Source organism: Corylus avellana, chromosome ca5, assembly GCF_901000735.1.
Source record: "Corylus avellana chromosome ca5, CavTom2PMs-1.0".
Classification (NCBI taxonomy): Eukaryota; Viridiplantae; Streptophyta; class Magnoliopsida; order Fagales; family Betulaceae; genus Corylus; species Corylus avellana.
The window spans coordinates 15,816,270-15,831,460 of record NC_081545.1 but is presented as its reverse complement, the minus strand read 5'-3'; the positions used below and the strand labels follow the sequence as shown (position 1 = coordinate 15,831,460).

Below are 15,191 nucleotides of genomic sequence, written 5' to 3'. Positions count from 1 at the left end.
GTTCTTTACATGCAAAACCTTCAGATTTGTATACTTGTTGAACCTCTCATTGAAAGCTTTATTCCCAATTTGTGGGCACCCAAATACAATAGCTGCAACCGGAATATCGGAAACCCCATTCTCCACCAAATCGAAAGCGCTCAAGACCGATAAGCTTGCGCCAAGGCTGTGCCCTGTTAATGTGACGCTTAGCTTCTCATCTTTGTATTGCTGTATCAAGCCTTTGATCTTGCTTAAAACCTGTGTTCTTGCACTGACCTTTGTGAAGGGTGAGTTGGTGTCGTCTGAGGTGTAAATAGTAAGCCAGCCGTTCATGACTTTTGGAACCTTTTCATTATCACCATGGCTATCACTACTGCTACTACCATCATCGCCATCGCCAAATTCAGCACGCGCATTTGGACGAATCAATTGCATGGCAGATTTGAGATCAGCGTCTAACACATCAACCCACTCGTAGCTCCTTGTCGTCCCGCGCCACACGACATGTATTTCGCGTCGGCCCAGGGCGCGGCTGACGTCGTTAGTGGTGACGGCGATGTAGCCAATCCAGTTGGACTCACGGTCCCAGGACTCGCGCGACTGCGAGTGGAGAAGAAGGGCTTCAGGGTGGCCGACTTTGGCGGTGGCGTAGAGGAAGGACACGACTTGGTAGTCGGAGGCGGCGTCAAACATGACTTTGTGGAAGAATGAGGCCTTTCCATAGCGGCTGGAGCCGCAGTACTTGGAGTTCTGGTCGTTGTTGAATGCGTCGTAGGTGGCCTGGCAGAGGTCGCCGCAGCGGAGGATGAGCTGGCGGAGGGAGAGGTCGAGGGGGTCTAGAAGACCTTCCCAGTTATTGCTGCCGAGGAGTTGAGACCATTCTGTTGATTCGGCTGCTTCGGTTGCTGGGTTCATCGTCACGGCGGGGGCGTGTTTGGGGCTCAGAGTGTATGTTGTTGGATTATTTCCCATTTAGATAAGGAAGATTTTCTAAGGTTTGATGGAGAAAGGAACGGAATTTGTGTTGTTTAATTGGATACAGATGTCTCTTGGGGGATAAAAAATGGGTGGCGATAAAGGAAAATGAATATACAAGATCAGCTCTATTGAGCTTTTTAAATTCAATTTTTCTTTAAAAATTTAAAAAAACTCATAAAAAGAGTTATTTAACATACTCTTTGTTCTATTTCAAATTCAATAAGGCTTTTCAAATAGCAAGTGCCAAAAAGTAAAAGTTATTTAACTTTTTAATCTTATATATTCATTTTATAACTTCTCTCTCTCATCTACCAAGAATAAAAAAAGAATTAAAAGATAAGAAAATAATAATGTTTGATTAAAGTAAATGAAGACATAGAGAGTTTGATATTTGATTTATTTTAAAAGCGATTCTTCAAATTTAAAAAAGTAAGTTTTTCTTTTCTAGTTCAACTTTTATTTGAAGTGCTCAATATGGATGCTTTAAAACTAAATAACTTTCACTTTTGTATTTGGAAAGTCTTGTTGATCAAAGTTAAATTTAAAATAGAATAGAGAGCTTGTTAAATAACTTTTTTTTTTTTGAATTTTTTTTTTTTATAAAAAATCAAATTTAAAGAAATCAATAAAAATGTTTTTTTTTTTTAAGTGCAGGCCGGTTGCATTCGGGTCAAATCGTAACCCGGACAGCTAAGATGCAGGGGCGGAGATCCATCAAGTATTATTTGGACTAGAAAAGCCGATTACAATAATGTCCGACTCTTTATTCTTTAAAAAATTGCAAAATGAAACTGTGAATCTACCACGTGTTGACGCCGCCTGGTTATGATAGGTTGGTGGACGGTGGTTCATCCATGTTTCTGCATGTTGCCATGTCATTAATTATTTCATGCGTGCATTCCAATTCGTATTAAGGGTTTTTCCTTCTTTCATTTTTTTTTTCTAACAAAAAAAAAAAAAATCCAAGAAGGAGGGAATTGATTCCTGGAATATGAGGATTAAAGGAGGAGGCTGATTTAGAAGTTCTATGAGTCTTTTTTATGGAAATTTTTGTTTTTGCATACTTTGTTGAGACGAAATAGTTTTAAATTTTTCTTAAAATGTCCAAAAGTCCTGAACCAGTCAGCCCTCCAAACTTGAAGGATTTGATGATAAAAAATAGGAAATAAGTATTGTTTAATTTGGTTTTGTAATTAAAACAACAGAATGCATGTTGTAGTTTAAATAACGGTCAAGATTGAATCTCTCAAAATATTTCTTCATTTTCTCTCTCTATTAAAAGTTTCTCAAAATAAGTCAACTTTGACATTCAATAATAACAGCATACATGCTGTTATTATTGTCGGGTATTTTAAGGGTTTGAGCTAGGGATCTGGTTTATATGATGTTATTTTAATAACAGCATGTATGCTATAAATGTAAGCAACGGTCAAGATTGAATCTCAAAGTTGACTTATTTTGAGAAGTTTTTAATAGGAAAGAGAAAATCAAAAAAGATTTTGAGAGATTCATTCTTAACCGTTACTTAAATTATAGCATAAATGCTGTTATTAAAACAACATGTAAAGGGGATCCAGCAGACAATGACCAATACACCTTCCCTTCTACCTTCTGGCTTCTTTAAAGAAATGAAAAATAAATAATAATAATAATATTGACTTCATCGTTTCAATTCTTTTATATAATCCAACAAAATACACCTACTCATCTGCCCATCTGCATTATACAAATCTTCCCCTCCCTTCCACTACGAGTCTACGATCATGAACGGAACTGAAGCAATTACATGGCCTAAACTCCTGGGCAGCAATAACTGGGAAGGCCTTTTAGACCCCCTCGACCTCTCCCTCCGCAAACTCATCCTCCGCTGCGGCGACCTCTGCCAGGCCACCTACGACGCCTTCAACAACGACCAAAACTCCAAGTACTGCGGCTCCAGCCGCTACGGCAAGGCCTCCTTCTTCCACAACCTCATGTTCGACGCCCCCTCCGACTACCAAGTCGTTTCCTTCCTCTACGCCACCGCCAAAGTCAGCAACGCCGAAGCCTTTCTTCTCCACTCCCACTCCCGCGAATCCTGGGACCGCGAGTCCAACTGGATTGGCTACATCGCCGTCACCTCCGACGATGTCAGCCGCGCCCTCGGCCGCCGTGAAATATACGTCGCATGGCGCGGCACAACAAGGAGCTACGAGTGGATTGATGTGTTGGGTGCTGACCTGGCATCTGCCATGTCATTGATTCGTCCAAACAATCCTGAAAAAGCGCCGAAAAAACTTCTCTGTTTTTCTTCTGTTAAACCGTTAAGGAGAGAAAAGATTCCAAAAGTCATGAGGGGCTGGATTACCATTTACACCTCAGACGACCCCACGTCACCCTTCACAAAAACAAGCGCAAGAGCACAGCTTCTAAGCAAGATCAAGGAGTTGACCCACCAATACAAAGACGAGAATGTAAGCGTCACATTAACAGGGCACAGCCTTGGCGCAAGCTTATCGGTCTTGAGCGCTTTCGATCTTGTCGAGAATGGGGTTTCCGATATTCCGGTTTCGGCTATTGTTTTCGCGTGCCCGCGAGTTGGGAATAAAGCTTTCAATGAGAGGTTCAACAAGTACACAAATCTGAAGGTTCTGCATGTGAAGAACACCATCGACGTGATCCCGCACTATCCGGGGCGGTGGTTGGGGTACGTGGACACGGGGATCGAGCTGGTGATAGATACAAGGAAGTCGCCGAGCTTGAAGGACTCCAAGAATCCGAGTGACTGGCATAATTTGGAGGCCATGTTGCATGTGGTGGCTGGCTGGAACGGGAAGAATGGTGATTTTGAGCTGAAGGTGAAGAGGAGTTTGGCTTTGGTCAACAAATTCTCTGATTTTCTCAAGGATGAGTGCTTGATTCCAGGGTCGTGGTGGGTGGAGAAGAACAAAGGGATGGTGCGTGATGACAATGGCGATTGGGTTTTGGCTCCACCCAATCACGAATTGTTCGAAATAATTTTAGTTATGCACAAATTCTCATTGATATAAAATAATTACAATATGAAAATTAACAATAAAATAAATAAAATATAAGAGATAAAAAGTAGAGTATGAAAATATCTCACAATGCTATAGAATCACGCAAGAGCATTGTCCTTAAAGGTTGATTCGTGTCTCCCAGAATGTATAACTCAGTGCGATCAGATCATTTGACACGCAACTTTTCAGGATTAGACTATAACATCTACTTTCGTTAAGGACGCACTTCCAGTAATGAAGACTAGTAGAACAACTCTTTGATTTTCTTGATAAAAAACCGCAAAGAGAAAATAAAAATTGAATATAATCGAATTCTATACAATTGATCTTCTAAAATAGGACAAAACTCTTTTATAAAGAAAATGAGTTTGCCTTTCTTTCTTTCTTGTTGCAAACTCACTCTACCATAGGATTGAGAATGTTTTATTTCTTTATATAATTAATAACCAAATGGTCATAACACTAAAAAACGATAAAACATTTGTTAATAATCAAATTGTCAAACTACAATAAAACTTGTTAAATAGTAACGGTCAAAACGGTAAAAATTTATTAAAACTAATTTTTATTTAATAACTCATAACCAAGTAATAGATATAAATGGTCATAAAAGTTATATCTCATAACCAAGTAATAAATACAAACGGTTATAAACTAAAATTGTTAAAGATGATTTGTATTTCTTATAAAAATTCGTGAAGATATTATCAAATGATAAAACATTTTCAAATGACTGAAAAATGAATGTTTGTAACAAATATTATAACAATCCCCCACATGCTACAAACATTAGAATAAAAAGAGATTGAAAGCATGTATCGATGTGATACCCGAAAGTTTTAACCACACCTAGGATAAATAAGTAGGAACTTAATGAATCGTGGTAGAGTTAAACTCTTTTGACCAAATCAATAAGTTAAACAAACTTATCATCCACATAACTTTCTCCAAAAATAAAAATTTAAATCAAATTAAATAAACAAAAAGTCAAATCAAATCAAATAAAGAAAATTGGGTTGTTCTATAGTGGGTTGGCGCCTAATACAGGCCATGCGCCTCTGGGTTTTATGAGTGTTCTAGAGACTTGCCAAAGTTTCATAGGAAGCGGCACCACCTCTACACTCACATAGGTGACGTTCATCAAGAATTAGGGGTGCAAAGGCGGGCGGTTTTTAACCGCCCGCTAACCGCTAACCGCTATAACCGCCAACCGCCTAACCGCCTAACCGTCTAACCGCATTAACCGCTAACCGCCTAACCGCCATAACCGCCTAGCGGTTAGCGGTTAGCGGTTATTGGGTTTACTAACCGTAACCGCTAACCGCCTTTTTATATAATATATTTTTATAATTATAATTATAAAAATATTTATACATATAACATAATCACTTGATCATTAAATCATAATTTTTTTAAAAAAATAATTAAATCACAATTTGAGTATTAATATATTATCACTATAATTTATATGATTATATCATATAATCACTTGATCATTAAATCACAATTTTTTAAAAAAAATAATTAAATCACAATTTGAGTATTAATATATTATCACTATAATTTATATAATTATATCACATGAGATTGATTATTAAATCATTTGATTATATAATAACAAATTATACATATATAATATGACATAACTCATAAGTATACTAATTCATACTAATACAACAATTAAATATCTAGAGACTTATTTCCAATGTATGTTATAAACTTATAAGTCTATATAAGTCTACATATGTATATGAATAATATAAACGTATAATATCAATAGTTAATCATATGATTAAATGACAATTCAAATACTTTATTCAAGACTTCAAGTGAATCATATTATTAATGTACAATGATGATATGATTCGTATAATATCAAATTAAGTAATTGACATTGGATTAAATAATGACCAATGTGTTACTTATAAACACAATTTAAGTATTAATGTATTATCATTATAATTTTAGTAATTTATATATTATCACTATAATTGATATGATTATATGACATGATGATTTGATCATTAAATCATATGATTATATAATAATAAATAATACATATATAATATGACATAACTCATAAGTCATAAGTCTACAAGTTAATCATATGATTCATGTACAATGATAATCACAATCGATTCAATTGAATTAAACAATATGTTACTTATAACTACAAGTCTACAATTTAATTAAAGCATTATTAGATACTTTAGGAATTTAGGATTTAGGAGTTTGAACATTGCCATTTACCATTATATATTAAGTTCAATTCAAAGAAAAAAGATTATAAGTAAATATGATAAGAATTTAAATAATTAATCATATGAATCATATGATATAATTTAATGAGACTATATGATTATATAATATCAAATTAAGTAATTGACATTAGATTCAACAATGTGTTACTTATAATCACAATTGAAGTATTAATGTTTTTTTTTTGAACATTTTTTAGAAAAAGAAATTTAACCATTTTTTGAAAGAAAAAAAAAAAAAGAAAATTAACAATTTTGAACAATTTTGAATTTTATATATATATATATATATATATAATTGCTTATAGTTATATTATATGCATATTGAATAATATAAATGTATAGTTATATTATATGCATATTGAATAATATAAATGTATAAGATAAATACTTAACTATATGATCCAATTACAATTCCAATACTTAATCAATTATTCATGTACAATGACAATGACAATATGATTCATATAATATCAAATTAAGTAATTGACATTGGATTAAACAATGTGTTACTTATAAATACAATTGAAGTATTTTTGTTTGTTTGTAAGTTTATAAGATCAACACTTAATCATATGATCCAATGACAATTCAAATATTTAATCATAATATTTATATACAATGACAATGTGATTCATAAAATGTCAAATTAAGCAATTAGCATTAGATTCAACAATTACTTATAACAACAATTTAAGTATTAATATATTTTTCATTTTTTTTGAACACTATTTTGACAATTTTTAAACCATTTTATGAAAAAAGAAATTGAACCATTTTTTGAACAAATTTTTTGACCAATTTTTTTAACCATTTGTTGAACAATTTTTTAAAATTGAACAAGCCAAAACTACGTCGTTTTAATACCCATATATATTCATCTCTTCCTAACCTTAAACTAAACCTAATCAATCTCATTCCTAGAGGTTTGTTAGTAACGAAGATTATTATTTTTTGAATTGTCATAGTATTTTAATTACAATACAATTATATTAAGCACTTTTTGATATGTGTACATGCTTGTGTCTTAATATTATTATGTTTAATATTATAACTTTTCTTCTTTTGATGTCCACAGGATTTGCTAGAGGACCAAATGAGAAGATTGATGAAGTTTTAATGTTTTATTTGACTATTTGTATCATTTAATGTTTTATTTGAACTTATTTTATATGCTTTGTGTTGAACTTTTTTTATTTTTATTTTTTATATGTTGTGATAGTTATCTGAATTCTGAACTTTTTTTTGTATGTTGTGTTGAATTTTTTTTTTTTCCTAAAAAAAAAAAGTTAACGAGTTATGATTTAATATTTAAGGAAATTTTTTTTTAAGTACAAGTAAATGTAAATTTTGGGTCAAATATTTTTTATTTTTCAATATGGGCTCTTTTTATAGCAATTGGGCACAAGAAGATATTAAAAATACAAGAAAAAAAAATAAGGGTAAAAAAAACCCCAAAAAGCCAAAAAAAAAAGCTCAATTTTTAAAAAGCGGTTAGCGGGCGGTTATCTATTTCACTAACCGCTAACCGGCTACTAACCGCTAACCGCTAACCGCCTAGCGGTTATCGGTTGCGGTTAGTGAAATTTACTAACCGCTAGGGCGGTTACGGTTAGCGGTTATTGCCACTAACCGCTAACCGTAACCGCCTTTGCACCCCTATCAAGAATGTGTGCAGAGAACACCTCATCCCAAGAAGGAGGGACTATGGACCCATTAAGAGTTTTAAACTTATCCGTACTCAATCTACATCTTTTGTTGTTATACTATAAAATGGCTTTCATGTGTGCTTTAGAGACCTACCCAAGTATCATAGGAGATAACACCTCCACACTCATATATGTGGTATCCATCAAGAGTGTGTGCAGGGAACACCCCATCCCAATAGGCAGGGACTATGGACCCATTAAGAGCTTTTAGCTCATTGATAAGTGTCAAATATTGCATACTTGGACCCCTTTATTTACATTAGTTAATCCTTTACCTGTGTCGTTATTTAATATTTTGTGTTTTTAGTATTTTGTAGGTCGTTGAAGAAAAACTACAGCTTTAAAGGTAAAATTGCGAAGTTTGGAAGAAAGCATATTTTGAGAAGACCAAGATGATGTAGTTAAGTTCAACCAAATCCAAGGAAAATGTTAAATTGGATTAAAGATCAAATTGGATTAAAGATCAGGATAAGATTTCAGATCGGATTTAAATTCAGATTCTGTACACGTCTCAGTATTTTGATCATAACTTTCTTCTCAAATATCGGATTGAAGTGATTCAAATGGCATTAGAAGGCTAACTCAAAATACTACAATTAGTTGGGAAATAGGATTTTCTTAATTCGGACGGTTACTATGCCAAAATCCCCCCGCAATTAAAGGACACAAATCTGGATAAATCTTGTTCCGATTTCGGACTTCTATTTTGACTGGGAGACAGACCTCCGAATTATCTAGGTTTAATAAGGCTTCTAGGACTTCCCTAAACCTATAAATAAACTTCTTTGCATTCAAGAAAAGATATAGAATTCCAGAGAGCAAAATTCTACAGTTTTTCTCTTTTTAGTATAGGTTTTCTTTAGTTTATGTTTTATTTTTATGTGGAGTTAAATTTTCAACTAAGGTTGGGAATGAAGCCTCATCGATGAAGAACATCAATACTTTCATGTAAGTCTTTATTTATCTGATTTTATTGGAAGTGTTTTACTTCTTTTCAATGTGTGGAGTGATTCTTTGATATCTTTTGTGATTCAAGGATACACTTGATGATTTAAAATAATTTTACATAATTGATTGCTTGATTTTATTTACCTAAATAATTAGATATCCCTTGTGATTTGTTCTATAGATATATTTGGTGTTTCAATTAAGATTGGATAACGTTTGTGATTTACGGATACATTTGATGATTTAATTGATATTGGATTCCTCTTATGATTTGCGCAATGAATGGATACTTGAGATGATTTTGATTAATTGTTGAAGCATAGTAAAACATATCTAAGATTTTAATTGTGAGAACTTCAGATTAATATATATAAACATGGAAGTATGTTGTTATGATTCAGTGAGTATGAATTCCCAAACCTTAGTATTTTATCTCTTAGTTTATTTTAATTAGTTTATGTTTGTCTTTTAATTTCAAAAATCAAAATTCAAAACCTTTTGGAACTAGGTTAGGATTTATTTATTTAACTTGTTGTGCAAATTTCTTTAACTCGCAAGTGCACGAATCGATTGTAGTTTAATGGATTGCAAGTGCGAGATCGAACCCACAAAGAATTGTATTTTTAAAAGAACAATTTAAATCTAAACTAATTAAATCCTAACCTAGTTCCAAAAGGTTTTGAATTTTGATTTTTGAAATTAAAAGACAAACATAAACAAATTAAAATAAACTAAGAGCTAAAATACTAAGGTTTGGGAATTCATACTTACTGAATCATAACAACATACTTCCATATTTATCAATATTAATCTGAAGTTCTCACAATTAAAATCTTAGATATGTTTTACTATGCTTCAACAATTAATCAAAATCATCCCATGTATCCATTTATTGCGCAAATCACAAGAGGAATCCAATATCAATTAAATCATCAAATATATCCGTAAATCACAAAAGATATCCAATTTTAATTGAAACACCAAATTATCTTAAATCATAAAGTGTATCATTGAATCACAAAAGATATCCAAAAATCACTCCACACATTGGAAAGAAGTAAAACAATTGAAATATTAAACCCAATAAAATCAGATAAATAAAGACTTACATGAAAGTATTGATGTTCTTCATCGATGAGGCTTCATCCCCAACCTTAGTTGGGAATTTAACTCCTCATAAAAATAAAACCTAAACTAAAAAGAGAAAAACTGTAGAATTTTGCTCTCTGAAATTCTATATATTTTCTTGAATGCAAAGAAGTCTATTTATAGGTTTACGGAAGTCCTAAAAGCCTTATTAAACCTAGATAATTCAGAGGTCTGTCTCCCAGTCAAAATAGAAGTCTGAAATCGGAATAGGATTCGTTCATATTTGTATCCTTTAATTGCGGGGAGATTTTGGCTTAGTAACCGTCCAAATTAGGAAAATCCTATTTCACAAGGAATTGTATTATTTTGAGTTAGCTTTCCAATGCCATTTGAATCACTTCAATCCAATATTTGAGAAGAAAGTTATGATCAAAATACTTAGACGTGTACAGAATCTGAATTTGAATCCGATCTGAAATCTTATCCTGATCTTTAATCCAATCTGATCTTTAATCCGATTTAACCTTTTCCTTGGATTTGGTTGAACTTAACCACATCATCTAGGTCTTCTCAAAGTATGTTTTCTTTCAAACTTCACATTTTTCCCTTTAAAGCTGTAGTTTTTCTTCAACGACCTACAAAATACTGAAAACACAAAACTAACATAAAATATTAAATAACGACACAGGTAAATGATTAATTAATGTAAATAAAGGGGTCCAAGTATGCAATATTTGGCACTTATCAAATACTCCCAAACTTACATTTTGCTAGTCCCTTAACAAAACAAAATGAAAAATAAAATGAAAGCAAGAAACATAAATCCTCTTTCATGGGAGAGTCGGTTGCATTTACCATATGCAACAAGTCTTTTAAACCCCTAAGCATCCCTACTGGACGAGTGAAGTCTCATGAGGGCTTAACAGAAATGATACCCACAAACATTGTAGCACTATGTTGTGAACAGGAAAGAAGTTTCACATAAACCATGATTTTTATTCATGAGCAAACTTAAAAAGGCAAACACCATCATCAGAATAAAAAGGAAATCCAGAATCACATCACTCATAAATGGACAATTAAGCCCTCATATGTTCTAAAATGTGTGAAGTGTAATTAACATACAATCATGAAGCTTTCAGCTTAAACTCAAGACAAGTTCTATAAAATTTGTAAAAATCTCTATCAAATGAAACAACGAAGGCAAGATATGCATTTTTTTCCTTATTATTATTTTTTAAAAAAAGAGTCTCTGCAATGTCTAACTCCCTTAAACTTTCTAATTGACCCATATAACAAGTGTTAGGCCAATGACTCCCAAGCCAGGTAGCTTTAGGGCACTAGATGTAGAACATCCCTAAGGACTTATTAACTTAAGTAAAAAAGGCTACGAAGTCAAATTAGCCATATCATAAATCAACACTGAACTTCACACATTTTGACGTAACACTTGATGCTTAATAAGGCAAGAGGTCCGGTTACTCAACATGATCTTTTTTTTTTTTTTTTGTTTTATATCTTGCGCGACAAGCTAATGGTTATTAATCAATAGGTCATCCAACAAATCTCAAAGAGAACAAGCTTAAGCTCAAACATCATACCTCACAGAAAACATGCTAATGTGCCATAAAAATTTATCTAAAAACAAGTGAAATCTCTTTTACCCAAAAATAAGTCAAAGGACTCAAACTCCTAATGACATAATGATGTGTTCAACCTTTTAAACAAGCTAATGAAATGCAAATCACAGTTACAATTTAACTCAAACTTGATAACATCATAGCACAATTTTTTTTATTTTTTTTATTTTTTATTTTTTATTTTTTTTAACACAAAATGACAAATAAAAATAAACAGACAAAGTGTTTTTTCATACCCCCAAACTTGAATTACACATTGCCATCAATGTATAGTATAGAAATACATTACCGAAAGTAAGGAAATCTGAGTGTGAACAAGGCTAGGGCGTCCCCTAGACTTAAACACCAAAACACTTGTCAACGAAAACTAACAGCAATATTTTTTCACAGAAACAAAACATCAAAAGATTAATTACTGTTAGAAACAAAAACAAATAAAAAGAAATGCAATATAATGAAAAATGAAAGAAAGAATTTGTGAAGTGAAGTGCAGAAAATAACCTGGGGAAGAAAACTTTACAGCGTTTTCCCCGATCATGCGAATGTCCAACCAATCCCTTCCACCCATTTTTCTTCAAAACTTCATAGCACTCTGGAAGGATGTGTCGCCATCTTATGTAGACTAGCTTGCTTCGAAGGATCTTCTTAGGAAAGTGATTCCTAGATTTGTGTGCTTGTGTGCACAAGTCCTTGAATATCTTGACATAAGATGGCTCTTTGAGACATTCAGGCGATGTACCTTTGGGCTCTTGATGTGTCTCAAGAGGGACAGCGACGCAGGCATAAGCTTTAGTACTCACTTCCATGTCACTAGGCATATCAGGATTTGTTGGGGCTCACTGTTCTCATGGTGCTCAATTTGCTCAGGGTGCTCAACTTCTTCTTCTTTTTCTTCCTCCTCAATGTTATCAACAATTTTCTCACTCTCAAGTGTGGTGGTGACTTGAACATGCTCAACTTGCTCTGCGATCTCCTCTTTGTTATCCACAATTTCCTCATCTTTAGGAAGATAATTTCTAGTAGCACTTTCCTCTCTTTCAAAGTTGGAGGTAGCTTGGATATGCTCATGATAAGAATTTCCGGAGTCATCCTCATCAATGATGTAGTGTCCTTAAGCCTTCAACTGACTTTGAAACTCTTCTTCTTTATTGTTATCCCCTATGCTCTCATTGTCCCAATATTGAGTCATTGGGTCAAGTTGATGTTTAGATGGGTGTTCATTTTCACTCTGGCCAATCCATTCTTCCATCCCTGCGGTAGCATGAGTATTTGCATCTTTGAGCTCTTGAAGCAGTTCTTGTAGGGTTTGTTTGGTGAAATCTTTTAGCTCTTGTATAGCTTGGGAGTTGGACTGGTTGACTTTTTCTTTTAATGTTTTCATCATGGCTTCCAGTGATGACTGTGGTGCAGGCTGTGGCACTTGAGTGGTAGACTGATAAACAAGAGGTTGAGCTTGATGATCGAACTGCGGATATTCTCAATGGTGCAATTCATCAAATTGGTGAGCATAATTTCCTGTAGCTTGAGCTGACCATGAGAAATTAGATTGGTTGCTCCAGTCCGGGTTGTAATAATTGGAATTTGAATCAAACCCTGGACTGGAGAAACTGGTGTTCATTTATTCATATGAAAAATTAGAAGCGTGTCCCCATGATGGACAATCACTATAATGATGATAAGGATTGGAGCAGTATGAACATAGATTATGTGGGTAAAAATTTTGAGGGTAGTTGGTAGGAGTTGGTGTCCTATAACTAGGAGATGCATTAAAATCATTAAAATGAAAATTTATGCCTCCCCTCACTTTTTAGCATGCAGATATCCCACACAAAACATTAACCAATTTTTTTTTTAATTATTATTATTTTTTTTAGTTTTAAATAAAATAAACTAAAACAAAAAAAAAACGACTAACTAACAAAAAATAAAATAAAACTAAAATTTAAAAACTCACAAAAATGACCAAAAATAAATTTTTGGCAAAAATCTACAGAACTGCTGCAGTTGCTGCCTATGTTGTGAGTGCCCTCGATCGCGCTAGTGTGCGGAAGGTGCTGCGGCAAAACTGTAAAACAAGCCAAACAAAACAAAAAACAACAAGAAAAATCTTTTTTTTTTTTTAATTAGTAACATGAATAAAACAAAACAAATTGCAGAAAAATAAAATCATAATTATAACTAGTAGAAGAATAAAACTAATTTAGAAATAAATTGGTTTCAAAAAATAATCAATTCCCCGGCAACGGCGTCAAAAAATTTGTTGTGCAAATTTATTTAACTTGCAAGTGCACAAATCGATTGTAGTTTAATGGATTGCAAGTGCGAGGTCAAACCCACAGAGAATTGCATTTTTGAAAGAGCAATTTAAATCTAAACTAATTAAATCCTAACCTAGTTCCAAAAGGTTTTGAATTTTGAATTTTGAAATTAAAAGACAAACATAAACTAATTAAAATAAACTAAGAGATAAAATACTAAGATTTGAGAATTCATACTCACTGAATCATAACAACATACTTCCATGTTTATCAATATTAATCTGAAGTTCTCACAATTAAAATCTTAATTATGTTTTACTATGCTTCAACAATTAATCAAATCATCCAATGTATCCATTCATTGCGCAAATCACAAGAGGAATCCAATATCAATTAAATTATCAAATGTATCCGTAAATCACAAAAGATATCAAATCTTAATTGAAATACCAAATGTATCTGTAGAACAAATTACAAGGGATATCCAATTATTTAGGCAAATAAAATCAAGCAATCAATTATGTGAAATTATCTTAAATCATCAAGTGTATCCTTGAATCACAAAAGATATCCAAGAATCACTCCACACATTGAAAAGAAGTAAAACAATTGAAATATTAAACCCAATAAAATCAAATAAATAAAGACTTACATAAAAGTATTGATGTTCTTCATCGGTGAGGCTTCATCCCCAACCTTAGTTGAAAATTTAACTCCACATAAAAATAAAATCTAAACTAAAAAGAGAAAAACTGTAGAATTTTGCTCTCTGGAATTCTATATCTTTTCTTGAATGCAAATAAGTTTATTTATAGGTTTTGGGAAGTCCTAGAAGCCTTATTAAACCTAGATAATTCGGAGGTCTGTCTCCTGTCAAAATAGAAGTTTGAAATCGGAATAGGATTCTTCCAGATTTGTATCCTTTAATTGCGGGGCGATTTTGGCATAGTAGCCGTCCGAATTAGGAAAATCCTATTTCACAACGAATTGTAGTATTTTGAGTTAGCCTTCCAATGCCGTTTAAATCACTTCCATCCGACAATTGAGAGAAAAGTTATGATCAAAATACTGAGATGTGTACAGAATCTGAATTTGAACCCGATCCGAAATCTTATCCTGATCTTTAATCAAATCTGATCTTTAATCCGATTTAACATTTTCCTTGGATTTGGTTGAACTTAACCACATCATCTAGGTCTTCTCAAAGTATGCTTTCTTCCAAACTTCGCATTTTTCCCTTTAAAGCTGTAGTTTTTTTTCAACGACCTACAAAATACTAAAAGTACAAAACTAACACAAAGTATTAAAT

At 32.9% G+C, this 15,191-nt stretch overlaps 2 protein-coding genes across 2 annotated transcripts; one reads left to right on the top strand and one right to left on the bottom strand.

Moving 5' to 3' along the window:
- Positions 1 to 943, bottom strand: LOC132182890 (phospholipase A1-IIdelta-like; the record flags this gene model as incomplete). Its single annotated transcript, XM_059596257.1, is given in 1 exon segment — positions 1 to 943. A coding segment is annotated over 1 exon segment (897 nt), but the record flags the coding sequence as incomplete, so codon positions are not given.
- Positions 944 to 2,723: 1,780 nt separating this feature from the next.
- On the top strand, positions 2,724 to 3,989 carry LOC132181851 (phospholipase A1-IIdelta-like). The gene has a single exon (XM_059595082.1). The coding sequence runs from the start codon at positions 2,724 to 2,726 to the stop codon at positions 3,987 to 3,989; it is 1,266 nt and encodes a 421-aa protein (XP_059451065.1).
- The last annotated feature ends 11,202 nt before the right edge of the window (positions 3,990 to 15,191 follow it).